We start from the raw sequence: 26,313 nt of genomic DNA, 5'->3' as shown, positions 1-26,313 counted from the left end.
AGGACCCTGGGTGGGAACCAATGTGTTACTGACTTGCAGCAGCAGGCTGAGTCCGGGCCATCTTGCAGAGACTATAGAAGCCCAAATAATACTGGTTAAAAACTGCAAGGCAGACTTATTTTCACACTTTTAATCAACTGCTCTTTTCCACAGCATTATGTGGCTCCAGTACCTTGCAAATTAAATCCTGCTATTTCTCCAATTGTTTCATTCTGTGCTTACAGCTGAGCTTGCACAGCTACAAACCTGACCTATGTACACATGACTTCTTGTGCAGGACAAAAGGTCTGTCTGTTGTTTTGAAATGCCTACTGTTTGTACTGTGCAAAGCCAAAGTCAGACATCTTTCCCATAGTCAATGTCATCATTCCTCAACCCCTGAGCATCTAAACACTATCCCAGTAACACAGAGCCAGGGCATTTTGAACACTTGCAGCACAACCCAAGCCTTCAATCTTATGCCCCTGTGAGTCACCAGAAAAGTAACTCAAGAATGACCTTATGCTTTACTCAATAGCAAAGTTGCAGCCAGAGAACGAACAAACAAACAAACAAACAAAAAAACACCCACCCATAAAACAAACAAAAATTGAGGGCTTTATCAAAATCAGGAAGGCTGATTTTAGAAGCAATGACATCCCAACGTATTTTCCTTGTGTTTCCTTGTGAGCTGTTTCGGGCTCTTCATAGAGCAGGCTTCTTTCATCCTCTCATAAAAGCTGTTTGGATTGCATGTTGTAACTAATTCCATACTATTGCTTAATACAAGATCACACAAGGAAATAATTACACCATTTTTCTACCTATTCTCTGCTGTGACTCTCCTCTTTACCTAGGAGGCTTCATTTTGAAGTCCTCATTCTTGATCTTCCCATATTTCCTGTTTTACTCTCTCACTACTATGGATACTTTTTTTCAGGTCTCCCACTAATCAGAATTAGCAGCAAATATGCCTTTCCAGACTCATAGGCAGAGACAGAACTCATGTCATCAACACTGTCACAGAGAACAGAGAAAACAGCTGCATTAAAATCACACGCATCCAATCCCCATGACTGATTTTTTTTTTTGGTACAAAACTCAAAGATCATATAATTGGCTGAAATATTTTCTTAAAAGCAAAGGCCAAAATTAGTAGCAAGCATCTTATTTTATAATCAAATTTGATGTAATTTCCATTCTAACTTGTTCTGATTAGAAGAAACTAACTTGAGAAATTATGACTGAAGCAGCATTTGCTCTGCAGTACAGCAGTCTGCTTCATGACTCTGTTTTTAAACTGAGCTCTGCAAATACCAATTTACAGTGTGGTTATTTTTTGGCACACAATGCCACTAGAACAGGAAACAACTACTTTATACTAAGAATTAAACAAACCTGTAAGCCAGTTTCTCAAGCATCAAGCAGTGTTGCAAGCATTGCTTTTCCATTGGTATCATTATTCATGAACTGATTCCAAGCCTGTTACCGAAAAGTCATGTTTACTCTGACTTCTCTGCCAGCTGATATGAATACAACCTAAACCGATCACTTCTTCATAATGTAACTGATAAATCTCTCAAAACACTGTCTCATGCACCAGACAACAAAATAATCCAGCTGGCCGTTTTTTACATGACAATATAAATAGTGAGCAGTAATACTGTGCATTAGGGCTACAGGACTCTATTGCTGCTGCATGCATTTGTGCTGAAGTTTCAAGTCTAAACCCTAGCCTACTCATTCTATACATTGGAATTCTATATATAGTAAAGTTGTTTCAGTTCTTTAAGTAATTGTGTGTACCAGAAAAACAAATAACCATTATGCAAGAATAAAGGCAAAAACCCTTAAGTCGCATGGTAACTGTACATTATTCCATTGAGGACTTTCTCTTCCACTTTCTCTCATTCCACACCCATTTAAACTTGCAGATATTTTTTCCAAAACTGTATCTTCACACACAAAGACACTGCATCACACAGCTGCAAGGAATTTAGTGTGTACACATATGTGCATGCACACATTCTCCTTCTTTCCCCCCCCACCGCCCCCCCATACCAAGGCAGGACAGGGATAGATACTACAAAGAAATGTCATTAAATGGCATTAAATTGCATTAAAGTCTCTCAATTACTTCTATGTATTTAGGCATGAATAAATATTCTTGCAAAATTCAGGAATCCTGAGATTCTAGGTACAAACTCTTTTCATCTGAGAATTCTTTTGCTGGTGTAGCTATACATAGACAATTTTGTTTTCACAGTTCACTTCTTTTTTTCAGGTATGTATTTGTACAGGGCAGACTTAAATGTGCAGACAGCCTGAGATACACCTGAAGTTTCTGGCTATATTTAAGGACAACCCTCTTAGTTACAAATAGCCTAAGGATGCACTGACACCCATTGGAACTTCTTTTTCTCCCATGAAGAGAAACTAACTTGCTTGTTTTCAAAGACAAATATGAACAGCTAAAATCCAAAACTGAGTCTCATTCCTTTGAGATAAAGAGCATGTCACATTTTGGTTTTCACTTGAAAAATGCCATTGCCAGCAGCAATGCTGTTGATAGCACATTATTCAGATGTACCTGTGATGAAACATTCACTCTAGTGTGCAACAAGCTACACTTCAGAGGTTCTTACCCAGGACCTTACAGTAACATCTTCAGGCTGATAACTGGTAAAGTCAGGTATTTCAGTTTAATCTGTCTTTATGGACCTGAATTTGGACTGTATTCCTTGAATGCTGTGAGGCCTGAGGGTTGCTGAGGCAAAAAACAAGACTCATGCCCACATCTTGTTTTATCTCAGGCCTGTAGTGGATCAATCAGGAGTTGATCCCTCCCTTAAGAGGGCAGGAGGAGGTAAGCTGGGCTCAGATGTGCAGGGACCTCCTCAGCTCCCTGGCTGGGAACTGCCAGCCCTGACCCAGGACTAAAGTCTCCATGTGTGCTCTTGTACCTGACCCAGAGCTGTCGTTGAACCCTTATTGATGAACAAACACCTGTTTCAGTTAAATGAACCAAACCAAGCAAGGAAGCAGTTCCCACTCTGGCAGAGCCTGCTGGAGAAGAAAAACAGCTTACAACCTGACTGCATTAAATCCATATTCTCATGCCACCACTGTCCTTTACTCCAAGACCAGGCAAGCAGTGTTTCAGCATGGGCAGGGAAGGAACCACTGACACCTCCTGGGTATTTTTAATACAAATCTTTATTTGTGAAATACAGGGGAAGATCAGAAAAATCCTGAAAAGCCCTCAATCATCCACATTTTACAGCTGCTTTGGTTTTGGTCCAGGTGACCAAAACCTTTTATCCAGGCCAGTCTGGACTTGGTTTGTGTTCATTCCAAGATCTCAATGAAAGAGCAACTTTACTGGGAAAACAGGACAAAGTACAGAGCTGTTGTGTCAGTAGAAAGAGAAAAATAAATAAAACCACTTTAGTGACGTGTATTAAGGCAGTTGCCTGTACCAAGATGAAATGAACCAAAGATATGAAGGATACATTTTGCCTTTCAGTTCAGGCAGGTTAGTGGAAAACCTGCATATGACTCCAAAAACAAAGGCCCCAAGTCAGTTAAATTCATGGCAACAGCACAGTTTGACAACAACATGTATTTAAGTTTGCCTGGAATGTTCAAAAAAAACCCACAGCATATTCATTACAGCACACACATGCACTGATGTCAACACATTGTCAGGTTTCTAGCAAACATATGTCTGCAGAGAGAAACAAAAAGAAAGAAACATATTAATGGAAAGAATGTTAATATTGTATCCAACTAACAATACAAAAGTTAACCTGAGCACATTTAGAAAATCATAGCATAGCTCTTCTATACTGGAGTTAGAGCAAGGAAGACAGGAGGAAGAAAACAGCAATAGCTTTGAAAGAGCACTCAACTCTGTCAATTAAAAATGTGAAATGCATGCTTACCTATAGTGTGTGATACAAATTATATCTGGTTCATACTTTAAGCCATAGTTTTTCCAACACTAGCCCTCTGATACTGATTTTGGAATATGTCCAAACTGTTTTACATGGCTTTAAAGAAATTTTTAGAAAATTTCCTTTCCTCACTCAAAAAAAATTCCGCCTTCAAAAACCTTCCAGATCTGTCTGCAGATTTTGTTAGAATTAAATTGCATATAGCTTTCTCTCATCTTACTTCCACTTTGCAAGGCCAGGATGCTGCAGTTTTCATTATATGCAGCATATTGTCAGTAGCTTATGAGCTGCTATGGACAAAAGCCAAGGCTAACACAATATAGGTAGAACAAGCACCACGCTATGCAACAATGGTTTAGGCAAAGATCTCAATCACCAGGAGATCCATATCTCAGCCATATCACCTATGCAGTGCAATGATGATCACATGTGTCATCAGACAGACAAAAGCCCTCTAGCTCCTAGCTCTCAGGCAGATTAACATCACTGTGGCCATTGAGGAATCAGCTGAAAGCATGTGATCAAAGTACATGAAAATTCTAACCACGACCGGGCTATAGAAACACCTGTGTAGGGAATTGTTGCTTAAGAATACCTATAAAGTAACCGCTGAGTAAAACTCCTCAGTAGTTTAAGTAACAAGCTAAAGTAACAAGCTACATGTTCATCTGAGAAGCACGGGTATATCTGCAAACTCCTTACCTCCTCATGACTGCAGCACAATCCATACAGTCCTCCAAGAATGCCATTGATTATCTGTATGAAGCACAGAATGAATTCTATTCCTCCCAAAACAAGGAGGATGGAAAAGAGAGTGATGTTCCACTGCACGATGTTTTGAGGCTCCTGGCATTCAGACCACTTGTTATACTCAAACAAGTACCTGTACACAGCAATTAAAAGCATATTAATATTGGGTCAGAGTAGGATACTTACCATATACTATAACCAAATTATGCCTATAACTGCATCGAGGATATTCACTTTATGGAGTCCTAATAGGCTAGGTTCCCTTAGAAATAGATTCCTAAGGGAATAGAAAAAGAAATGGTTTACTCCATGCAAGTTTGTTTGGTTTAGGAAGATGTTGAAATACCAACCACACATTTTTGCTAAGTCTTAATTTCCTTTTTAAAAAATAATCTAAGCTATAAAGGCAGAATTTCCTATTGCTGATTAAAGTGAGGAACAAACTCAAAAAAGCTGAAAGAGCAAAGGTTTTTCTCAAAACAATAATAGAGCTTTTCAGGACTGGGACTTTTTTCTAAAGATAGCAGTCACTGATCTGATGCAAATGGGTCACTTTCTCTCCTGTGTTGCTGTCTTTGCATCCTCACATGTTTACTTGGATGAGCCAAACACAGAGTAAATTTGGTGTGGTACTGCAGTATTTCAGCTGTTACTGCTCACTCACATCTTGAGAACATCAGCACTTGCCTTCAGCAAGGACTTAACCTAGTTCTTCTACACTCAGTCATAGGATGGAGGTCAGCAGGATGGAGAAGGAGGAATGATACAAGTGAAATACAAGATATACAAGTGAAATATAAAATTCAAATTCTGCTGCAAAGAGCTTTATGTGGCTTCTTAGTACTCCAACTGCCTAGTCTGGCATGAGCCATAAGCTGTTGCTAGATACACCCTTGAGGTTGCCAACCATACAGACACTTTAAATACATGCCATGATATGAACCACATCAGGATTTATGTGTATTAATAGAGAATAGCACGAAGACTTTTTTTGCAGGAGAACCTTAATTAGGGATAATTAGGAGTTCTTGCCCCCTCTGCCCTGCAGTGTACAAAGATTCTTATAAATCATCTCAAGTTTCATTTATGAGATTGTGTCATTATCACTAATGTGGGCATTGTGCCACCTTATGCTGGTGCAAAGCAGCTTCAGAAGCAAGGCTGTTAAAACAGACTCTTACATGATAAGACAAATATCTTAACAACCACAATTCCTAGTTTGCAAATCCTTCAAAGTCCTAAAAATTTGTATTTTGTTAGAGATGTTCGTGGACATGAACAATATAGGATGTGTAGATTTAATCACCGATATATTTTTTAATGCTTTGGTTTTTATACTCTAGCAGTGAGAGTAACTGATGCCATTTGTTAAGTTTTAAGTGGGAAGGATAAAGTTATGACTAGATTTTGGTATATGGTTACTGAACATTGCTGAAAGGTACTGAAATAAAGCCCGTGTGTATATTGGGAAGAGATGACATCCTCATGAGCAGAAAACTTACCCTCCAGAGGAATCAGTGAAAGGATAGATCCAGTTTCTTTCTAGGTGGGTAAGACAATATGGTCCTTGAGACAAGCCCAGTGCTGAAATGATTATACAGTATCCAGAGCCAAGGATCCCAACAAAGGCTGCCAGAACCGAGGACAGCATCTACACAGCAGACATAAACAGGAATTTTCAGCACAGCCATCGCCTTGTCTTTGGGATTATCTGGGATGGAACGGACAGCTCACTTACCGCACAGCTCTTTCCACAGCCCTCATGGCCAAAGCACCCACAGCAGTCTTCATTGTGGAGCCCAATTAACACTGCAGCTGGAACGAGTACCTGGGTATGGAGCAAAAAACCCACACTATTCCTTTTGGTTGCACAGGGAGGGCAGAATTAATACAGTCTTCAAATTCCTTTCATTTATGTTGCTTCTCGGCAGTCAGCCTGTACAGGAGATTCAGCTTTACTCCTGTTTAACACAGTAGGCATCTCACTACTGACATCACCAACTCCAGGACAGGTATATTTCTATTGCCACTGTGGCAATATTGCACTTAAGCACAGAAAAGACTGTTGGGGTATTGCTACATTTAAAGTATTTCAGCTTTTAAAAATTATCTTTTCATTAAAGGCTGTATTTGCAAATAAAATGCTTTGCAAAAAAAAAAATGCATTAACTTTATTCCAATGAGGACTACAAAATAAAGATTTTTGAAAAACAGCTACTGCCAATATACTTGTTACTTAAGAGCAATCATCTTTACCTGTGTGACAAACCAGTCTGACTAGAGTGAAAAACTAGTAAAATTTTGCTCAATTCAGACAAACATATCATTACAGACATCTCCTTTTTTCCAAGATTTCACAACCAGTTCCCAGTGACAGAAATGCAAAGTAACAAAGCAGAAGCTATCCATGAGAAACATAAACCATCCATACTCCGGTTTTTAGCACAAAATCAATAAGGAACTGAAGGAGCAGAATGGACTGAATGAACAAGAAGGAGCTGATTAAAAGGAGGATCCTCCCACTAGCAATAACAGCACTTAATAGTGTCCACTTATAAAGACTCTATGCCCAAGAGTACTCTGGGGAAAAAAAAATAAAAAAAGAGTAGAGAGTTATTTGCAAATGCTACAGACTTACTTAATATTAAACTAGAATAAGAACTATTCTGTTGAACAGACACATACTTGTCAGCCCTTGCTCAAACCTGTTGCTGAGCCCCAATGCTTCAAGTCCAGAAGGGGTTGTACAAGTGCACTGCAGGAGAAGTTCCATTGGTGCCACTTGTATTATTCTGTGTGTAAAGCCCAGTCTTTGCAAATCCCACTCTAGGTCCCAATGGGACTGTAATACAGCTGTAAGCACCTCTGACAACACAAAATATCTTAGCATGCGATTGTTTTCAACCTCGATTTGCAGACACCTTGAGACATAAAATTATAGAGTGTTAAGAATAGCAAGGGACCTATAACTTACTTATTTCTAAGAGGACTTCTAAAAGAAGATGAAAAAGGAAGCCTGGAGTTAGGGGTCTTAAATATGCTGCAGTGTGGGCCACAAAACTGACAAGTTAGAAAATAAGAGCTTCAGATTAATGACATCCTATAACAAACACACTCAGTCCTTGCATTGTGTTACTCAAATGCAAAGCTTTGACAACTACCACTTAATTCCTCTGAATAATACAGAAATAGATGCTGGCAGAGAAATACCTGCCAGCATGTCAGATAACAGAAATTAAGGAATTGTGTCTAAATGCTCATTATTTAGGGACATTTAAAAGGAAAGTGGTTCAATAATATAACAAAAATGTAAGATTTAATTTAACCCTTTATGCAAACCGTGACCTGCTGAAAGGCTTGGTTTCACTTTTGCATTTCGATTCTGTGCCTTGACTCTATGATTTTTTCAGCTTTAAAGTGACAGAATGTTGTAGATAAGATAATCAATAGTAATTAGTAATAGCTGTGGGATTATATAGCTCTTTTTTTTATACAACTCCAGAGACACCTGTTGACACAATATTTAATGAACAAATTCAGGTAATCAGTAGAGAAAGAGCAGTATCACATACCTCCAAAATAAACATGAAAGAAGACACTAGGTTATTACTTACCAGAAAGCCTCCACCTAGAATGCCATGAAGGCACTCCACATACTTGCTGAGGTGATGCTCTGAAGCAAACCTTGTTTCACCATTGGGAAAATAAAGTAAAATGTTGGCCACAATGCAGAGGAGGGCAAGGATGAGCAACTTATAACCAACACATCTAGCACACTTTCCAAAAGACATATTTTCAACTTTAAAAATCTTCCTTCAACTTCTCCGATTCAACCTATCTCACACCTGTCCACACCTAAAAGAAGATCAGTGTTTATTCTCACCTCCTTAAATACCAGGGATTACCTAACTACCTAGATGACGTTTACAACCCTTCCTAACCACCATTCCCAATTGCAGAGTGAGAGAGCAGGGATGGCAGAACACCACCGCCCTTTAAAAATGCATTAATTGAAGATGAACCAAATGCAATGAAGGAAATATTGAATACTAGGTGATTTCACACAAACATATGATGCCTGGAATAATCACTGGTGAACATGATTAGGTGTGAACAACAGGCTTAAACCACAACACAAGTACTGTTAGAAACTGAAGGAAAAATGTTTTGTTTTCTTTGTTAGAAGCAGCTTTGAATTTTAGGTTTATAGGCTGATTCAGAACAACCTGAAGCCAGGGAAAGACTTGGCTGACTTAACAGCACTGAGTCAGAGTTTTGGGTACAAACAGAAGAAGGTCTACAGCAATGAGAAGTATGTAGAGCAACCTCTCATTTTGCTATCCTGTTGATGGAACAACAGAAAACTACACCAGGAGGTTGGAAAACAAATAAAAGGAACAGGTAAGCTTCTTAGGAGTGTCCTTGTTCTTTCCATTATAAGACAAGCTGAATTTATATTAACAGTTAGTTAGTAAATGGTTTGGTAACAACTAAACCAAGTGAACACTCATGAAAAATACTGCTTTAAAAAAAAAGCAGGATTATAAAAGAGTCCTTGCACTGAAATATCATGTATAGAAACACACACAAAAAGAAAAATGCCAAGAAAGAGATTGTATCCAAGGTTTCCAGATGGTGTTTCATGTACCAGTAATATTAATTTCCATAGTAAACGGAGATACAAAGTGCACTATAAAAATTAAGATCTAGCCTTTTCTCTTTTCCCTCTTGCAAATTTTTCTACAATAGCCCAGAACCTTTTTCTTCAGACACAGCTCAACACAAAGGTGTGAGCCTGTCATGCCTACTGCCTTCACACGGCAGGTAGGAGGTAACTAAAATGCATAGGGCCAGACTACATCCAGGTGGTGCTGCTGCTGCTGCCATCATCACAGTACAATGTAATTCTCATTGCAAAACCAGAAGCTAGACAAATGGAGTTTGGGAATGTACAGGATATTAGAAGTCTATAATGAAACTTTAAAAAAAACATTCAGGTTTCGTTTTTGAAGGTGGGGTGTATTTAATAACTAAATAACACAGTAGACACAAGCCCAAGTCAAAACCATGGTATTCTTGCAAGAGATGTGTGCAACACTTATGCTGAGAAAGAGTGTGCAAAAATAAAAGGTGGGGGGTGAAGCAGGGGAAGAGAGCAGGCTGGTGCAGCTATGGCTTAGTGATGTAACTTCTCCGGGTATTGTAGATCCTGACCTTGGAGACTTCCTTCATTATGAGAAATATCCTCCAATTGTACAAACATAGTCTGGCCATTATTGTGTGCTTCACATCTAATGACCAAAACAACCCTAAACATTATTCTGCAAGTTTCCTCTGCAGAAGACAGATGCTCAACTGAAAACTTCCTTGATTTTTTTTTGGGCTAAAAAGCTCCAACCACTCCTTTCCCAAAACTCACCACCCAATACCCTTCCCCCCACCTCAACAACCACACCAACATATTGCCTGTGGGACATAGATATAAAACCCTAGCCCTAACCATATATTTGAAAACTTGCAAATTTGTTCTATTTACAACTTAAATAATGGTTTTCTAAATACTTCATTGAAAAAAAATTACATCACCAAGAACTCCCTGTATTTAAAATCAATTCTACATTTAAAATGTCTTCCAATGACCTTGAAAACAGTGTGAAGAAAGAAAGAAAGAAACAAAACAAGCACTGTATTGGATGCAAATACAATTTTTTTATATTAAAAGATCTGGTCAGATGTGAGTCAAGGGGGCTTCACTAATGCCACTGTGTCATTTGGACACCCTATGGGTACAGCTTCTACCAGAAAGACTAATCAGAATATGACTTTTCTTTGCAGAATTTCTGATGGTCCCACCCACCATCAGAAAAAGGTTAATGGGGGAAAGTGACTCTCATGGAAGTACTGGCAGGATGAGGTAAGTGTATGGTATCTGCAGGTGAGACACAGCATAGGAAAAAATGGCACAGGCTTCACAGACTCATTTGGAAAGACTGGGCAACACAACATATGTATTTACACAGGTTATTAGTTCCCACTTGTATTCTCTTGTAATAGGTTGCCGCTCATGGAGGCCAATGCTAGCTCAGACGATTGCTGGCAACATAGTGGGAATGTGTGGTCACCTGTTGGCTAAACTAAGGGCAGGCTCTTGGCCAGCTGTGCAGACAGAGCTCCTGGTGACCTTAGGACAACTCCAACTCTCTTTGACCCATCCATGCTGCCATCCATTTCTCAATGTCCAAATGATGCATTACCCACGTTTTCCAGTAATCATCCACAAAAACACTGTGATGCAGCTCTAACTGTCCTCACCACCTCTCAAGCATACATTGGTTAACAAACTCAACCTGGACAGTCACAAGAGGAAACTGCTCATCATGAAGTCCTTGATGCCTATGGTCTCCTGGCCACAGACAGAAGAAAGTCTCCAGATTATTTTTATTAATTAGATCACAACTCCTCAGATGAACTTATGAGCTACTTATGAACACATGCACCTACCTATTGTTATGAGACCAATTGCACCCAACACAGCTGTAACACACATGAGTGTGCTTGCCTGATATCTCTGTCACCACTTAGAGACAGAAAACTGATCTGAACCATAGAAGTCAGCTTGGAGTGAATGCTCACACTTCTATGTAACAACACACACTGACACATACAGAGAACATTTAATTTATTAGTAATAATGCTGACCTAAGAAGGAGTCAGCAACTATGCAACAAAATTAGTTTTTCCATTTAACCTACCAGTTTGGAGACTGAAAAGCTTACAATCAGGGCAGAGCTACCACTAAATGAGTGTACAGAAATCCCTCTCTTTAAAGAAGAACCCATAAACCTTACTTAAGAACAGCTGTTACTGACCCTGTACTTGCAATACCACAATCAAATAAACCACTTCAAACACTGTTTTCTGGTGACATACAAAAACCAAGCTGTAGCCTGCATTCATTAATTCTTCCAACAATGTTATTATGATAAAAGTAGGACATAGGACAAACAAATCCTTTTTCTATTTCTGAAACAGCCTGTAGATGAAACCTTGGTCTTGCAAAATGGCCAGCAAAAGTTTATTTCCCTTGGACTGCACTATTTACACACAGGTTTGCATTTTAGATTTCTAGTCTATCCCTAAAAGTGTGATATTTTTGCAAAAGTTAAACAAGCATAAGGCATTAGCATCACTGTTCTATAAGCATCCTCTTTTCTACACTGTGTGTTTGTAAGGGCTGTATGGATCAGAAAACTGGCATCAGCTTAGCATACAAAGTCTACATAGCACAGCACAAGGAACAGATTTACGGCTCACAGTGTCACTGACATCTCTCCTCCCCTGCAGTAATCACAAAAAAACAGATGTTGAAAACATGGAACAAAAATTACCAGCGTTATGGCTTTGGGTCTTGTGGTTCAAAAGTCAGTCATTAATTACCTTTATGTTTTTCATAAAGTGATCCTGTTGGTAATGAATGTCTAATACAGAAGAAAAAAACCAAAAAGACTACCTCTATCATACCATGTATTTTAGATCTGTAAGCTCAAAAAAAGGAAAAAATTTGAAAATCATGAAATTATTTTCCTTCCTACATTTTTTTTCCTTAGCATATGCTTCATACATTGCTCATGCAGTCTTGCATCTGGAATTAGCCATTAGTAAGCTCATGCCAATTAAATGTTCTAATTATACTTGTTGAGCAATCCCACAACTGTTGCTTTGTCTGGGAACAGTCTACATATTGATTCCATAGCAACAAGATGGGAAATGAATGCTAAAATTTAACATGTCTTTCACACTAGCATGATTGATATTCCAGCATGTTGTCTTTACTTGCATATCTTTCAGCATCAGTAGCAGTTGAATCAGACATCACAATCAGAAAAGCAAATCAGACATGATCACAAGATTCTTAAAACATGATTTCCTAAACTGCAATCACACCCTTCCACAATCTTTGCTATCTTTATTCAAACTGGAATTCTGAAATCTATTTAACAATATTCACTCAGCACACAGAATCTTTGCTACAAGATGTTCTTTAAAATGGCTGTCAATGATAAAGCCAACTATTTCATGGTCGGGTTCCTCCAAGGGGTCTCAAAAATGTTATACAAAGGTAGCACACATTTTAAGTACAATGGAATTTTTATGAAAACCCCCAAAACATTATTTTAAAAATACATTAAAAAACAATTAAAAAGAACCAATTTAAAACCATCATTAAAAAACAGTCTACAGAGGATCCTTTTTCATCTAAGCAACATTTAAGGGAGAAAACAGAAGAAAATAACATTTAATGCTGATAGTGATTTAATTAATTCTTAGTCTTTTTTTAAGGTAACATACTGGAACAACACAACTGAGACTTTATGCTCTGTAAATTTACAAAACGTGTCTACCATGTGGTACTATATACAGCACTCTACTGCAGCTGCTCCATTCACAAGGGTTTTCAAACTCACAGATATGGTGCCATTCTAATGAATTGCAATTGGCTTGGAGGATGGGGGAATACTAATTTCCTGAATTAGGACTTTTCTATCCTGCGGTGGTGTGTTTTTCTTTCATTTAATATTTGTTTAATATCTGTTCCCCCCCCCCAACCCCCCAATCTCCTCCTCTCCCCAGTGTCAGTCTTCCCTAGCTCTCCCCTAGCCCCCTCCTCAACTTCCAGACCTTTCCCTGTCTATTTAGTGAGGCTCAACACTCTATTGATCCATTTGTACTATTCCACCCCCCTGTTTCCCCTGATAGGTTTGTGATATGTTAGTTCTGCCCTAAACTCCTCCCCTGCTATTCCCTTAGTGGTTACTGTTCCTACACCCGTCCTCCTGAGTTCTGTATAAAACCTCTGCTCCCGCCCCCGAGGGGGTCTTGGGGCTCACTGAATAAAACCATCCCGTTCACCCCCCAAGTCCCGTGCCGCCTTCGTCTGTCCCCGCGCGCCACGAACTGAACTGCAGAGCTTGCAGGGGGAAGCGGCCGCCCGTTCTCTTCCCTCACCGCCCAGCCTGGCACGGCTCGGAGTGCCGCGGCGAGAGGAGCGCATGCCGCGCCACAACACTATCCCTTTGTACCATAATTACAGCTAAAAGTAGCTGTGTCATTTGTATACCAAAACACGGAATTTAGTGCTGCAGAAATACAGTTGTGTTCATTCCAGAGCAGCATTCTGTCTCGCAGCCATCTGCTCTGACTCCCAGGGGTCAGATGCTGCCCATGGGACTTTCTGTGCCCAGAAGATGGAATGCCCCAAGAACTACACCAGCTCCCTCTAGTGATAACCAGACTGTGACCAAACAGGTTCTGCCGGGCCCATTTGTGTGCCCTCTAGCTCTCAAGTCCCCTTCAATAGGGCCTGAAATACTGCCTTCAGACGAGAGGCATCTGCCGTCAGTGGAAGACCACAACGCTCAGTAACAGCTCCTGGTGGCACGGGAGCCAGGCACAAGGCACTCTTTACAGAAGAGGAACTGAACTAAGGCATCATGCCCACCAAGTCAAACCTTGAGGCTTTGACAGGACAAGTGAGATTTGGTTTAGGTGTTAGTTCCAAAAGAGAGTTCTTCCAAGAACACTTATAAATGTTAAGTTAAAAAAGAAAATAAACCAACTTTCTTCTTTTACAGAAAAGTAGTCCTGCTTTCTGCTCTCCATAAGCACAAAGACAAAGGAAACAAAACAAACCGGAAGTTTCTTCTAAAGGTGAGGAGGAAAAAATCCCTCAAAAATCAAAATACCACAGTCTTTCCCCAGCATCTGCACTGAATCAGATAGAATTTCCCTCCAAAAAGGCAGGCACCATCAGGCAGAGGAAACTGCAACCATGTCAACAACAGTACTTGCCTGTCAGCCAAAACACCCTATGCTTTTATGTGTTATACTCCATTGACTCCCAGGATCTTGATATACTACACACTGCTCTAAGATGAAGACAGAGTTACTAAAGGAGCACTACTTAGAGATGTACAAAGGGCTCAAGGAAAATTAAGATGCGTCCTGTGAAATCATTACAATTACAAAGCCATTACAGCATTCTTCTTATGCAGACCTTTCAAGTAGGTTGCAAATTAATCCAGCCTATGATTAATGTGCAATGAATAAAAATATTATCCCAACAGAAATTAGTTTACAGTCAATTTTCATTACAATTTATTATTATTATTATTTTAATTATTAAAGTTTTATCTCAATCCATCAGTTTTCTCACTATTAACCCTCTAACTGTCTCCCCATCCCATCAAGGGCAGAGTCAGCAAGCAGTTCTGTGCTGGCTGGGTTAAACCATGACAAAGTGTCTGAACAGTACATTCCTAAGTAATGCTAACAACAAGATTCTATTAAATTTTATTGCTAGTAACTCAAGCCTGATAACACTAGGATCATGAATGAATTAATGTTGCCAAGACAGTATCTGGATTTTGTTTTTAATTATTTAAGATTACAAAACAGTAACCTGAAAAACATAAGACATTTCTACTTTTCTGTCAAAATAAAATGAAGACCCAGAATTTACAAGCTCATCTTGCAAAGATCTCAAAGATCATCCTTAACATTGTAAATTATTCTTATAAAGAGGAAAAATAAAAGTAATCACCCTTGGTTAGAGGGTAGACAGTTGTCAGGGGTATATAACTTTGCACTGCTAATGGAGTCACTTTATCTTAATGATAAAGGGTCCCAGTACCTTAGAAGTCATGAGAGATACCTTGCCTTAAAGAAAAGAGGCTCAGCTATGGCCACAGCACTTCAAGAGTAACTTCACCAACATTGCATTTGCATAGGTCTGAATGGAACTATGGCACAAGGCTGAACTTAGACTGTGATCTATGGACAAAAAGCTGACCTGCTGAGGGTAGTGAAGGTGCGCAACAACACCATCACCTCCTGGACTTGGCCAACAGACATTTGACAGTCTGTCCTCTCCTGGAATTTCACATCTGCTCTGCAGAATGAGAAAACAGAAAGAGGCTGGAACTCTGTTCTTGTTCTCCTTTTGCATTAAGAAGGCTTTGTGTGAAACAAAACCAAGTTCCTTTAGTCAGGCAGAGCTTAACATAAATAGAAAATACATATTTTTAAAATGTTGAAAATTAACTATTCTGTCATGTAAGAGTAGCATAGTCTTCTGATCATGTTCTCACACAGTCTTCACAGACACCAGAACATGTTTTGTTGGTAAGTACTTTCTCACTTGTGGTCTAAGTTCCTAGCTATCTGGAACCAGTCCTGTTCCAAAGCCTGTGCAGTTGCATTTGAATAGAGAGCAGGCCTCAAGGCATTAGCTCAAGGATCCATCACAGTAATTAATCTCAATTCTAATGGCAATACAGTTTCAGAGCTAGATTTCCTGCTGCTTGAAACACAGAAAATAAAGCTTAGCATGCATGAAAGTTCTGTCTTAGTTAAAAATTAACTACTATATACCTATAAGACAAAATTTCCCCCTGTATTGTGAACTGTCCTACTGGAACCAAAGGATATATTCATACAGGCAAATGACAAAAATAGGATCCTAATCCATACTCACCTTCTTGAAGCAAAGGACTGTATTTGGCTAGATGCCTCACATTAGTACAGCACTGGAGAACTTTAAGGAGAGCAATTCCAGATTGGTAGTATAAACCATAAGGAGGCAGCCCCATGTTGTGCCAAGGCATGTTTAGATGAGATATTTGAACAATTTATTTGCTAAAAGATTTGCCCAGCCCTATGGTGGAGTCCCCAGCCCCAGAGGGATTAAAAAGCTGTGTAGATGTGGCACTTGGGTACAATGGTTAGGGTGGCAGTGCTGGGGGAATCATTGGACTCAACAGTCCCAGAGGGCTTTAATAAACTGATTCCGTACTTCTATGATAATCTGAAACAATCAAGACACACCAAGGTTTAGATAGACACTTGGAAATGACAGGTGTTACCATATGAAAGAAAAAATACTACATGGAGCCAAGGTCCTCTAATAGCTGTATGGAGTCAAAGTCCTCTAATAACTATATAATGCCTATATCCATAAGACATTTCAACTTTATAACTAATAATTGGTTAGGTTCAAATACAATCCTGACAATAAGTTAAAGTAAACACATCTATCTAAAGTATACAAACCCAGACTAACACAGCCTGTTACTTACACACATGGTAATTTCTACCTCTGCATAAGTAATCACTGTGCTCATGGATTTTCTTCTGTTCCTTTTATAAAGCTGTCATTATGCAAAGCATTAAGATGATTTTTAGCTACAAGATCTTACTAAGCATGGACTTTATTGAATTTGATCTGAATGCAAACCCCATCAAGCTCCAATATTTAATTTCTGCTCTCAAATACACTAATGAAACAAAACCCTGAAATAGAAAGATCACTGCTGACAACTAGCTCGTTGGGAAGCAGAATGGCATGGTGGGTGCTTGGAGAGCTTCACTTTAGGGTCCTTCTTCCACTCTCTGCTCTACACACACTGGCATCCCAACTTTTCCTACATCTGTACTCTAAAAGCAGTGTTGTTTGCTCCACTTTTAAAATGTGCTTCTGAACACAATGATTTGCCCCAGCCTCTAAAATCTACTTCTTTTCTTTGACAGGACCAAAGCATGACCCACTCCTCCTGGCCACCCACTCCAACAACAAACCCAAGCAGCCAGCTAAATCCATCCCAATGGAAGGAATTCCCTCTCCCTGCCACAAGGCTCTGACACAATTATCCCCACACCTGCTGGAAATTAGTGTCAGTTCTGAGGCGCCTTTGCAAGTGTCACTACAAACCATGTCATGATAGATCAAGCACTTCCATTCCTCTTCCAGCATACATCATCCTGATCTCAAGCTAACCCAAATTATCTTGCTAAGTCTATGAAAACCTTGTGAAGTTTTATGTCTGCTTTCAAAGATGCTATGTACCTGGATGTTTTGGTTTTAGTACTGCTGAACACACAAATGTTCCCTCATTAAAGACAGTCAATTCACTTGTCCAACAGGTAGCCCATTATGTTTAAGAGTCTGTCCTGTGTTGCTCAACCTGGACACAACTGTCATGGATGTAATTAAAAAGTTTCCCCAAGTAAAGGCTACAAGCATGGGTGTGGATGTAGCCAGGTATTTCAAAATAGTCTCTGTGAGCCATGCTGTGGACTTCTGTTTCTTTCTAAAAATACCTCTTAATAGGCAATGTATGTGCCACTGAACGAATGACTAAGAGCTTTTTCCTGCAAGCCCTGGATTAGATGGAATGCTGGTGTTTGGTGTTACAGGGTACTGTGTCTAAGAGGCAGGTGTGCAGAGTATGCTGACCTGCCTGCTGTGAAAATGCAGCTCATAACTTCTAATAGAAGCCTTCCCTTTTCCTACTCATTTTGCAACCCAACTATCATTATATAGCCTCACTATAAAACAGAAATGCACAAGTTTTCAGAAGTATGAGGAATATTAGGAAGTATAAGTAGGCAAGACTGAAATATCTAATAATAAATAAATATCTAATAAAAAAATTTAAAATGCAACTCTGCTTTTCTAAGTATAATACTTATGAGGCATACCTAGACATTCAATCATATCTACACCTTTTGGGTAGAAGCATTCCAACTGAAAAATAACTTGGGAACAAACTCTGTGTGTATCAAATGCACTAGAATATTATGTAGAACTAAGCATATTGGTCTTTTTTTTTTTGGTGGGTTTTTTCCTAATATTCTTACTACATTGTAACAACTGCTATGCATTTAGCAGAAATGCCTGTTATCAGGGATAATGATTGGAACAGTCAAGAAAACAGATCACTTTTTAAAAAGCCTTTGTCTTAAAATTCACATATTTGTTACTTTTTAAAAGTCTAACAGAAGTTCTGAAAACACCTGCTTCCACATCATTACAGGTATGACCTAAATGCACCACCACTAAGGAAGTATCATTTCTACGGTCTACCAGCACTGTTCAGAAGACTTCCTGTTTTCAAGTGGAACAGGGGGAAAATACCCACTCAGTATGCACCATCAAGTTCAGTAGCAGATTTCTCACCATTTAAATCTAAAAAGCACAGTGCATTCTTAGTGATTGCTTCCAGCATAACACAGCTGAACAGGCATGGGAATTCCTCGGTGATCTCCACAAAGGAGAAGGCAGAGCAAATACATCTGCCATCTGTCAAGTCATAGCTTCAGACAGAAAGTCACCACCTGGGCTTGTCCCAAAGAGCATCAGGCAAAAAGGACACTGTTTTCAGGGAGGAAACCGAAAGCTCCTGTGTGAGCAGCACAGCACAGGTACTGCACAGAAACAGTGAAGGAACACAGAGCCAGGCTAAAGCACCAAGTACCACTAATCGCAGAAGATCTCTGCATGAGGGCTATGTGTTTTCTGGAAAGACATACAACTTGTACCTTCTTGCTGAATTGTTGTTCGTGCTGCAAACTGGTTGCTGTCTACACATCAAACCCCAAGGGGATTTCAACTAGTGTATTGTGATTTTCAGCATCTTGAAATTCAGGTCACTTACTCTGTTGCCTAAATAGAAATAAGAAATAGAAAAACCCATGTCCCTCAGTGACTTTCATTTAAAGACAGACAAAAACTAAAAAAGCTAGGAATTTTGACAAAATCAAAGTGCATATCTGCTGTGTCTTGGAGAAATTGGTTCTAAATGTCAGCATAAACATGGCTCTGAAGCAGCTATTAAGCTAGAGCTTCTTTTGCTGTTCGATGCTAGAGAAATGGCAATTTTATCCCATACAAAAGAACATATAAAAGGGCTTAGCACTTTCAAAGCTGTTATCAAATTCACAGGATGAGCCCTACATTGTAATTAAAGAGACTAATAAGTCAGTAAAAACAGCAAAATACAAATATAAAGCTGGGAATAAAGACCTCGTGTTCAGATGACAATTCCTGTAGCAAGTCAGGTAGTTTTGAGCTAGTATTGATATGTATATTTCAAGAGTATACAATAACTTTACTCAAAAAAGGCTAGGGTGTGACAAGAGCTGAAGCCCTTGCACAAGATCATATAGCAACAACCATCAGAGAAGCCAAGGAGAATCCTGACAGGCCACTTAAGTGCAACCTGGAGCGGTACTATGACACGTACTGGCGCTGATCTAAAAGAACCTACTTTGCTACAACCAGGTTGTAAAGGCATATTAAGGTTTTGAAACATATTCATCAGCTAAAAAATAATTTTAGTCCACATTTTAGAAAGGTAGTGTTATTCCCAGTGCCTCTAAATGGTGTGAGAATTGGTTACCAAGAAGTTGACAAACTTATAGCAATATCCTACACACTGAACTTGAAACACTATTAAAACAGACCCTTGGTACCACATATGTAATTTCAGTCTGGAGTGCTAAAATCACTCCAGACCAGTAGAAGTACAAGAGGGAAAGTGAAACAGAGAGACACTTCAAAAAGAGTTTAATCAAACTATTTGCACTTAATCTAACCAGGGACTTCTCTTGACAATAACAGCTGGATGAAACTCGGCCCACCAGTACAGCCCCCAACAGTAAACTCCCTGTATTCTTCTGAGATCCTGTTTACACTCATTTCCTGATATTGGCCATAGCATTCCTGTGGTCCTGCTTGGGCTGGATCAGAGAACTAATGAGGGTGAAAACTTGCCCAGTGGTGGAAATTACAAGTTACAAGTTTACAATCCACTTGTGTTCAGCCAGATCAGCCTGTCTGCAAAGGGCAGTGGCACAGCTTCCAAGGAGCCAGCACCATGCCTGCTCCCCTGGGTGCTGGTGGAAGCTCAGCTGGACACTGCTGTGCCCACAGCCACAAGGAGGCCAGCTCTGCTGCCAGGGCTATGGACAGGAGCCCTGCAGTCTGGAGCAGCCCAGGCACTACTCACTACCAAAAATGTGCTTTCTGTCCTCTTGGTGAAGTACCAAAAGCACAACAAAGGGAGCAGGGGAAGAAACTGGAGAGTATTAACAAAGTGCCAGAGAGGATGAATCTGTATTCAGTCTTTTTCAGATCCCTGTTTCTGTAGAACAGAGGCACCTGCTGCAGCATTCCTTGCATCAGCGTCTCACTTGCAGAGGTGATGGTGCTGTGCATGGGGACACGGGGGATGACCAGGAGATAGTTAAGGAGGCAGAGCCATGGCCATGGGGAAGTGGTAGCAGAAGGCAGCACATCTCAAGGGTGCAATTGATCTCTGGCCTTGGTGACAGGAGGAGATGGTAGAAAAGGCAGTTAAAGTGACAGACAGGAAAAACAGAAATCATGAACCCTAAGGTCTGCCACAGTCCCTTGACCTCAGGCTAGCTTCAAACACTCGGCATAATTTTTCACAATTAAATACAGATAACTAACTATAATTATCTATTTTTTTAAATTGAATTTATTTCTAATTTCTTGCTAATCACTGTAAGACCAGAATTAGGCTCTTGGAATCTGAATGTTTGCACTGTTAGGATCCATGGCAGCCCTTACATAAAGATAAACAGAGCAGAAGCACTGCACCTTTGCAATCACACAGTACACTTCATCCCAGTTCCCTGGTATAAATGCAGGAGATGCATTATCTGTCAAAACAATATGGGAGTGTTCTGAAAGGAACAGGGTACAGCCTGGTACCATGCCATTAAATATTAACACAAGTGATAACTAATCTACTCAAGGTGAATCAACTCTGACCACAGTTTTAACCATTTACCAAAATAAAAAAAAAGTTTAATAAATCAAGACTAAGCACATAAATGGCTATAAAACATGCTACATTTTAGTTTTGTGAGAAAACATATATGTGAAAAAGATTCAAATTTTATTTTGCTGCTTGAAAAAAAATGAAAAGAAAAAAATTTGTAATCAACCCTGAGCTTGCAGTTCTAACAATTTCACAAAACCCAGTGTTTTACATTCAAATTGGATTATTTCCCTGGCTTTAGAAAACAAACCACTAACCCATACATGATAAATTTCAAAAATAAACTGCATCCTGGTAAATGTCTCTCTGGGTTTTCCAACTGCATGGTAATCAACATCGAATTTGATGCAGAAGCATCAAGCTGAAATAGAAGCAAGAGGTTATTTTTCAGAATAGACTAATAGTTACCTGTCTCTATCACACTTCTAAACACAATAAAAAATCAAGAGAGAAAGAGAGAAAGAGAATTGCATTATGTTTCCTGCAGCTGAGATCCTGTATGAGCTTTTAGCCTGGATGAACCTGCACTATCAACAGGCTCACTCTCAATTACCTGTTTATTTTTTGCTGACATTTGGTTCTCAGCAATCTGTAACATTACATTTCATACACAACAATCTGTTTGTGATATGGAAATTTATTGTAGTTGCCCACTTAGGCCTTTCTGTGCAGTTGTATCTTCCACTCTGTTCAGCCTTACTGACACAAAGTTGTTCGTAAGGCAGAAAGAGCTGCCATGGCTGAAAGACCCTGTTAATTAATCTATTACGGTAATTTTTCCTCTCAATAAGGGTAACTGGTATTATTTCAGTGATGCAACAAGAAAAACAAACCTGTTGTTCCCTTCTGTAGATTTCCTGCTTTAGGGAGAAAGGTATCAGTAAATAGCCTTGCATGACTTTTTTACAGCTCATGGTAGAGTTTAAACTAAAGTGGTGAAAAGGAATTCATTATTTGTGTCAACTTTGAGAACCCAAGTGAAGGTCCAGCTATAAAACTGAGTACAAACTTTTCCTGACAATAAAGGGTTTTTACTTGTTTTGAAACAAAAAGATCTGATTTAAAATACAGGTTTAAAGTTTGAAAATCAAGACTGTCAAATTATTTTAGAAACGCATATCATGCCTGTATTCACTATGTTGACAAAATGAAATGATTCATGTAAGTCTCAGAAAATAAATTTTAAACTATAGAGTATAATAAAAGACACATCTGTGAAGTAGTTAACACATTCTAACTCAGTGTACAACATACTACACCTAAAAACCATATGGGCTTTCAATGAGGGAGTTACAGCTAATTTGGTTTCAAGCTGGGACAAACTTGGTCTGCCAAAAAAAAAAAAAAAAAAAAAAAAAAAGGAAGGTGTGATCAAATGAAGGGAGAGCTAGAATGTCCTTTTGTTTAGTAACAACTTAACAACAGAACCCAAAAAAGATACTACATAGTGACAATGACAAGAATTATGATGTAAGAAAGGACAGGGCATGCCCAGAGGCAAGATTTCCATTGCTAAGGTTCATTTGAAGCTTAACGTGGATACTGTAACCAGCTGTATAATTCTACTCCTAGCCTAGCAAATGTAATAGTAGCTTATCCATAATCACCAGGCACAAGCAGTGCCTAACACAAACCAGTTGCCTTAGACCATCTGGATGTCTATTTACAGAGCAACCACTTTGCTGCTGTACCTACTGTAGATTTCACGATTGCAAAGGGATGTAGTGGAGGGTGAGGGAGCAGCATGGAACATGCACCCCCACTCCTGTGAATTCTCCAGACACAGGGGCAGGGCAAGCTTCTCAAAGCTGCAACAGCACAGAAAGAACTGAAGGGGAGAAGGTGTGGAGGTTGTCGCATCTTCCCTCTGAAACTCTAACTTAGAAATCCAAGCTAAGAAAAAGCACTAATTGTCTGATAACAGGAATAGCATGGCATTTCTTTGCTCTGTGGGCTTTTCTTTGGAGAGCTGTCTTTGGGGCTGTCAGTAGACAACATATAATTCACAAAACCCCCAAGTTTTTAAACATTTGCAACCAGTTCATAAAAAGAACACAAGCTTTCACAAAATTTGTTGGAAATTAGACTTAACGTTGCATGATCTCAGTTTTTAAATTTACTTATTAACTGAGAAATCAATGAATTACTACAACAGTGCAAAAGCAAATGCTCAGCCTCAGATCTCTACTACTGCAGTGACTAGTTAATAAATCCACTGCAGGCAAGGCCACAAACATGTAGTCTACCATTGCTCTTCATGAGCCTGTGGAGTTTATTGCTGATAATAGGAATACAGGAACTCCAAGGTCAAGCCACCAGCAACTTCAGCATATTATGTAAAATAATAGCATTTAAATTGTGGGTGAAGAAGGATTTGGGTAAGACAATTCCTCATTTCTTCTACAGCAAGGCTTCCCACAGAAGTTTGTGGGAGCCATGGATACATCCAAGGTATGCAACTACATTCTTAATACATTAACTAAAAACTAGATTTTTTTTTTTTTGAAAAATGAATAAAAAGTCACAGCTGTGAGTTCTAGGCACTGCACAGCTAAAAGCCCAACCAGCTTCTTCCTTTAGAATTTCTTGATTCTTGCTATCAGAAGAGAGAGGCATAGAAAAACATATTATTCAGTCTTGAAAATCTCTTTCTGTAATAGAATTACAGCATGAGGATAATAAAGGAAACAACTGAAGAGGAAATAAATTGTAAACCTGGACTATGACCCCACTCTTAACAAATGTCTGGGTGAAATCAGCACAGGAGGTGGACTAGCCAGCTGGAGGTGTGTTTGTGGTTATGAGTAAGATAAATATGAGGCATTATGCATCCCAGTCTCTCACCAGATGGATTAAAGAGAATGGTGTATATAACACCCATACTGTCAATCAAAAGCTGTACAGAATTGCATCTAAGTACATGAGACATGCAGCTTGGAATGACCCACAGCAACCCTTAACTTTAAACACACTCAAAACTGTAACAGTCTTTCAGATTTAGCCCAAAATGAAAACAGTTCTTCCACATAAAAGGTAGCCTTCCTTCCTTTCATTCTTCATTCTGCCTTCACAAAAGCCTTAAGGCAGACATATCCCTTACAGAATTCTGGAGAAGCAAGAGAAACAAAAGAGCCAATTAGCCACCGTCATATCGTTTTCATGGAGCACATGAACAATTCAGCTGGACAAGACAAGTGGAGAATATAAAGCAAAGCAGCAGGGATGAAACTGGACAGAGAGACTGGGTTTGATGGATGTACAACACGCATCTCATTTCCACAGGAGCCAGCATATGGGGAAAGCTGTTCATCAGCGACACAAACAAGCTATAGAAAGAACGAGCTGTCTTGTTTCTACTCCCATCTCCTCCAAGACTAGAAAGAAAGATGAGAGGTAATTATTCTCTTCCAGAGCGAAAGCAAAGCAACTCCATGTAAGTTTGCAGCATTATTCCTGTTTTGCATTTGGGGCCACATAAGGTTCCTAGCTATAGTGAGTTAATGAATCTGTGAAAGGATTTGCATCTCAATTACTCTGGTATCTAGCAAGGGGTAAGAATGCACAGGCTTTATCTCTGGCACCTACCTTCCCTTAGGGCTATGTGTACACTTGATGTCCGCATCCCAGTAAAGACAGAAGCAATCTCCACCTGCGCCAGCACTGAGGGCTTGGAAACACAGCCACAGTAGCCACAGCAGCCCTCCTGGCCTTCTATCAGGTATTTGCACTAGAAAGGCTAGTAAAACCCTAGGCTGTCTGTAGGAGCATGGGAGAGAAAAAAGCCAGCCAAATGGCCCTGTCACACACTATAAGAATCTGACTGCTTATAAAAGCAAAGACAGAAATTCCAGGTCCAGGCATATGATGCAAAAACTTAAAGATGTTTGTTGTGGCAAAAGACCCAGAGATAGGATAATTTCAAAATCCAGATATAACAAGCCTGTCAAAATCAACAATACAAGAATTGAAATCTGTCCTCACTGAATATGATGGGAGTTACGTATTTCAAGTTGTAGCCAAGATTTCACTCAAGCAACAGTAATTTCAATTTCTCATACTTTCAAAGACTTAGAGTCCTTGTACAAATATTACAACTGAAATTTTCTTGTGAAACCTCAGGTATGCTAACTGCTAGAAAATAAAACCAGAAGCAGACCAAAGCATGAAAAGCACTGGGTTTTTGTGAGGATAATACACATGGAGACACACTGTATATTGCTGCACTCTTCAGAAACACACTGAATCAGGATGAACACTGGGCTCTGAAGACATAAATCAGTGACAGAAGGTCACTTTGAGACAGAAGTTACAGAAAACCAAGCCCAGTGATAGCATCCTGTGACACTTCCCTGCAAAGCAGGGGAAGAATAAATGCATCTGGTAAAAAGAGGAAGCAGATGAATCTGTTTCTAAAATTTGAAGCAACCGGCATAGTTTCCCAGGCATCTCCTGCTTGTTTGCTTTCTTTTGTAAAGTCAAGAGGAAGAAGAAAAACAAAATTACAGCAAGAAGATGATGGTCAACGGACAGATGTGCACTTCAGCATGCATAGTGACAAGAAGAATATATGATTGGCAAATGCTGTATAGCCACTACAAATAATAATCTGGGTGACTTGGCAAAAACTTATAACAAGACAAAGAGCACAAAGGCCCACAGAGAAATAAATAACAGGTAACCCTAAAGGAAACAATTCCTTTGATCTCTCATTTCTGAAAATACCTTGGGTGGAATTTTTGTCCTCATTTTTAAAAGTACTTCAGGGGTGCTTAGATGGTCCACCACAATTCTGAAGTTCCTTTGTTTTCTCCTACAGACATTGTGGATTACAAAAAAGGCTACTTCATTAATACATAACAACACACCTTTCATACAAATAAACAAAAATACATATCACAAGATGCAAGAAATGTAACATTAGAAAAAGAAAGGTATTACCTACATATAGTTATGTAATTTTTGCTTACTTTAAAGTAATATAA

The 26,313-nt window shown here is 39.3% G+C and overlaps 1 protein-coding gene across 2 annotated transcripts in view; it reads right to left on the bottom strand.

Annotated features, from left to right (window-relative positions):
- Nucleotides 1-724: 724 nt before the first annotated feature.
- LOC110478362 (transmembrane 4 L6 family member 1) overlaps nucleotides 725-26,313 on the bottom strand; it is a 32,518-nt gene continuing 6,929 nt past the window's right edge. The window contains exons 2-5 of one of the 2 annotated variants that reach the window (XM_021544931.3): nucleotides 6,424-6,513; nucleotides 6,188-6,336; nucleotides 4,638-4,818; nucleotides 725-3,706 (exon numbers count right to left, since the gene is read on the bottom strand). In XM_021544931.3, the coding sequence (XP_021400606.1) occupies nucleotides 3,692-3,706; nucleotides 4,638-4,818; nucleotides 6,188-6,336; nucleotides 6,424-6,513 (435 nt within the window). In that variant the 3' untranslated portion in view covers nucleotides 725-3,691. Of the gene's footprint in view, nucleotides 4,819-6,187; nucleotides 6,337-6,423; nucleotides 6,514-8,299; nucleotides 10,277-26,313 lie in introns of those variants that run through there. The other variant, XM_021544933.3, reaches the window with a different exon arrangement.

The sequence above is a fragment of the Lonchura striata genome, chromosome 10, assembly GCF_046129695.1.
Source record: "Lonchura striata isolate bLonStr1 chromosome 10, bLonStr1.mat, whole genome shotgun sequence".
NCBI lineage: Eukaryota > Metazoa > Chordata > Aves > Passeriformes > Estrildidae > Lonchura > Lonchura striata.
This window is presented reverse-complemented; position numbering and strand designations above follow the sequence as displayed.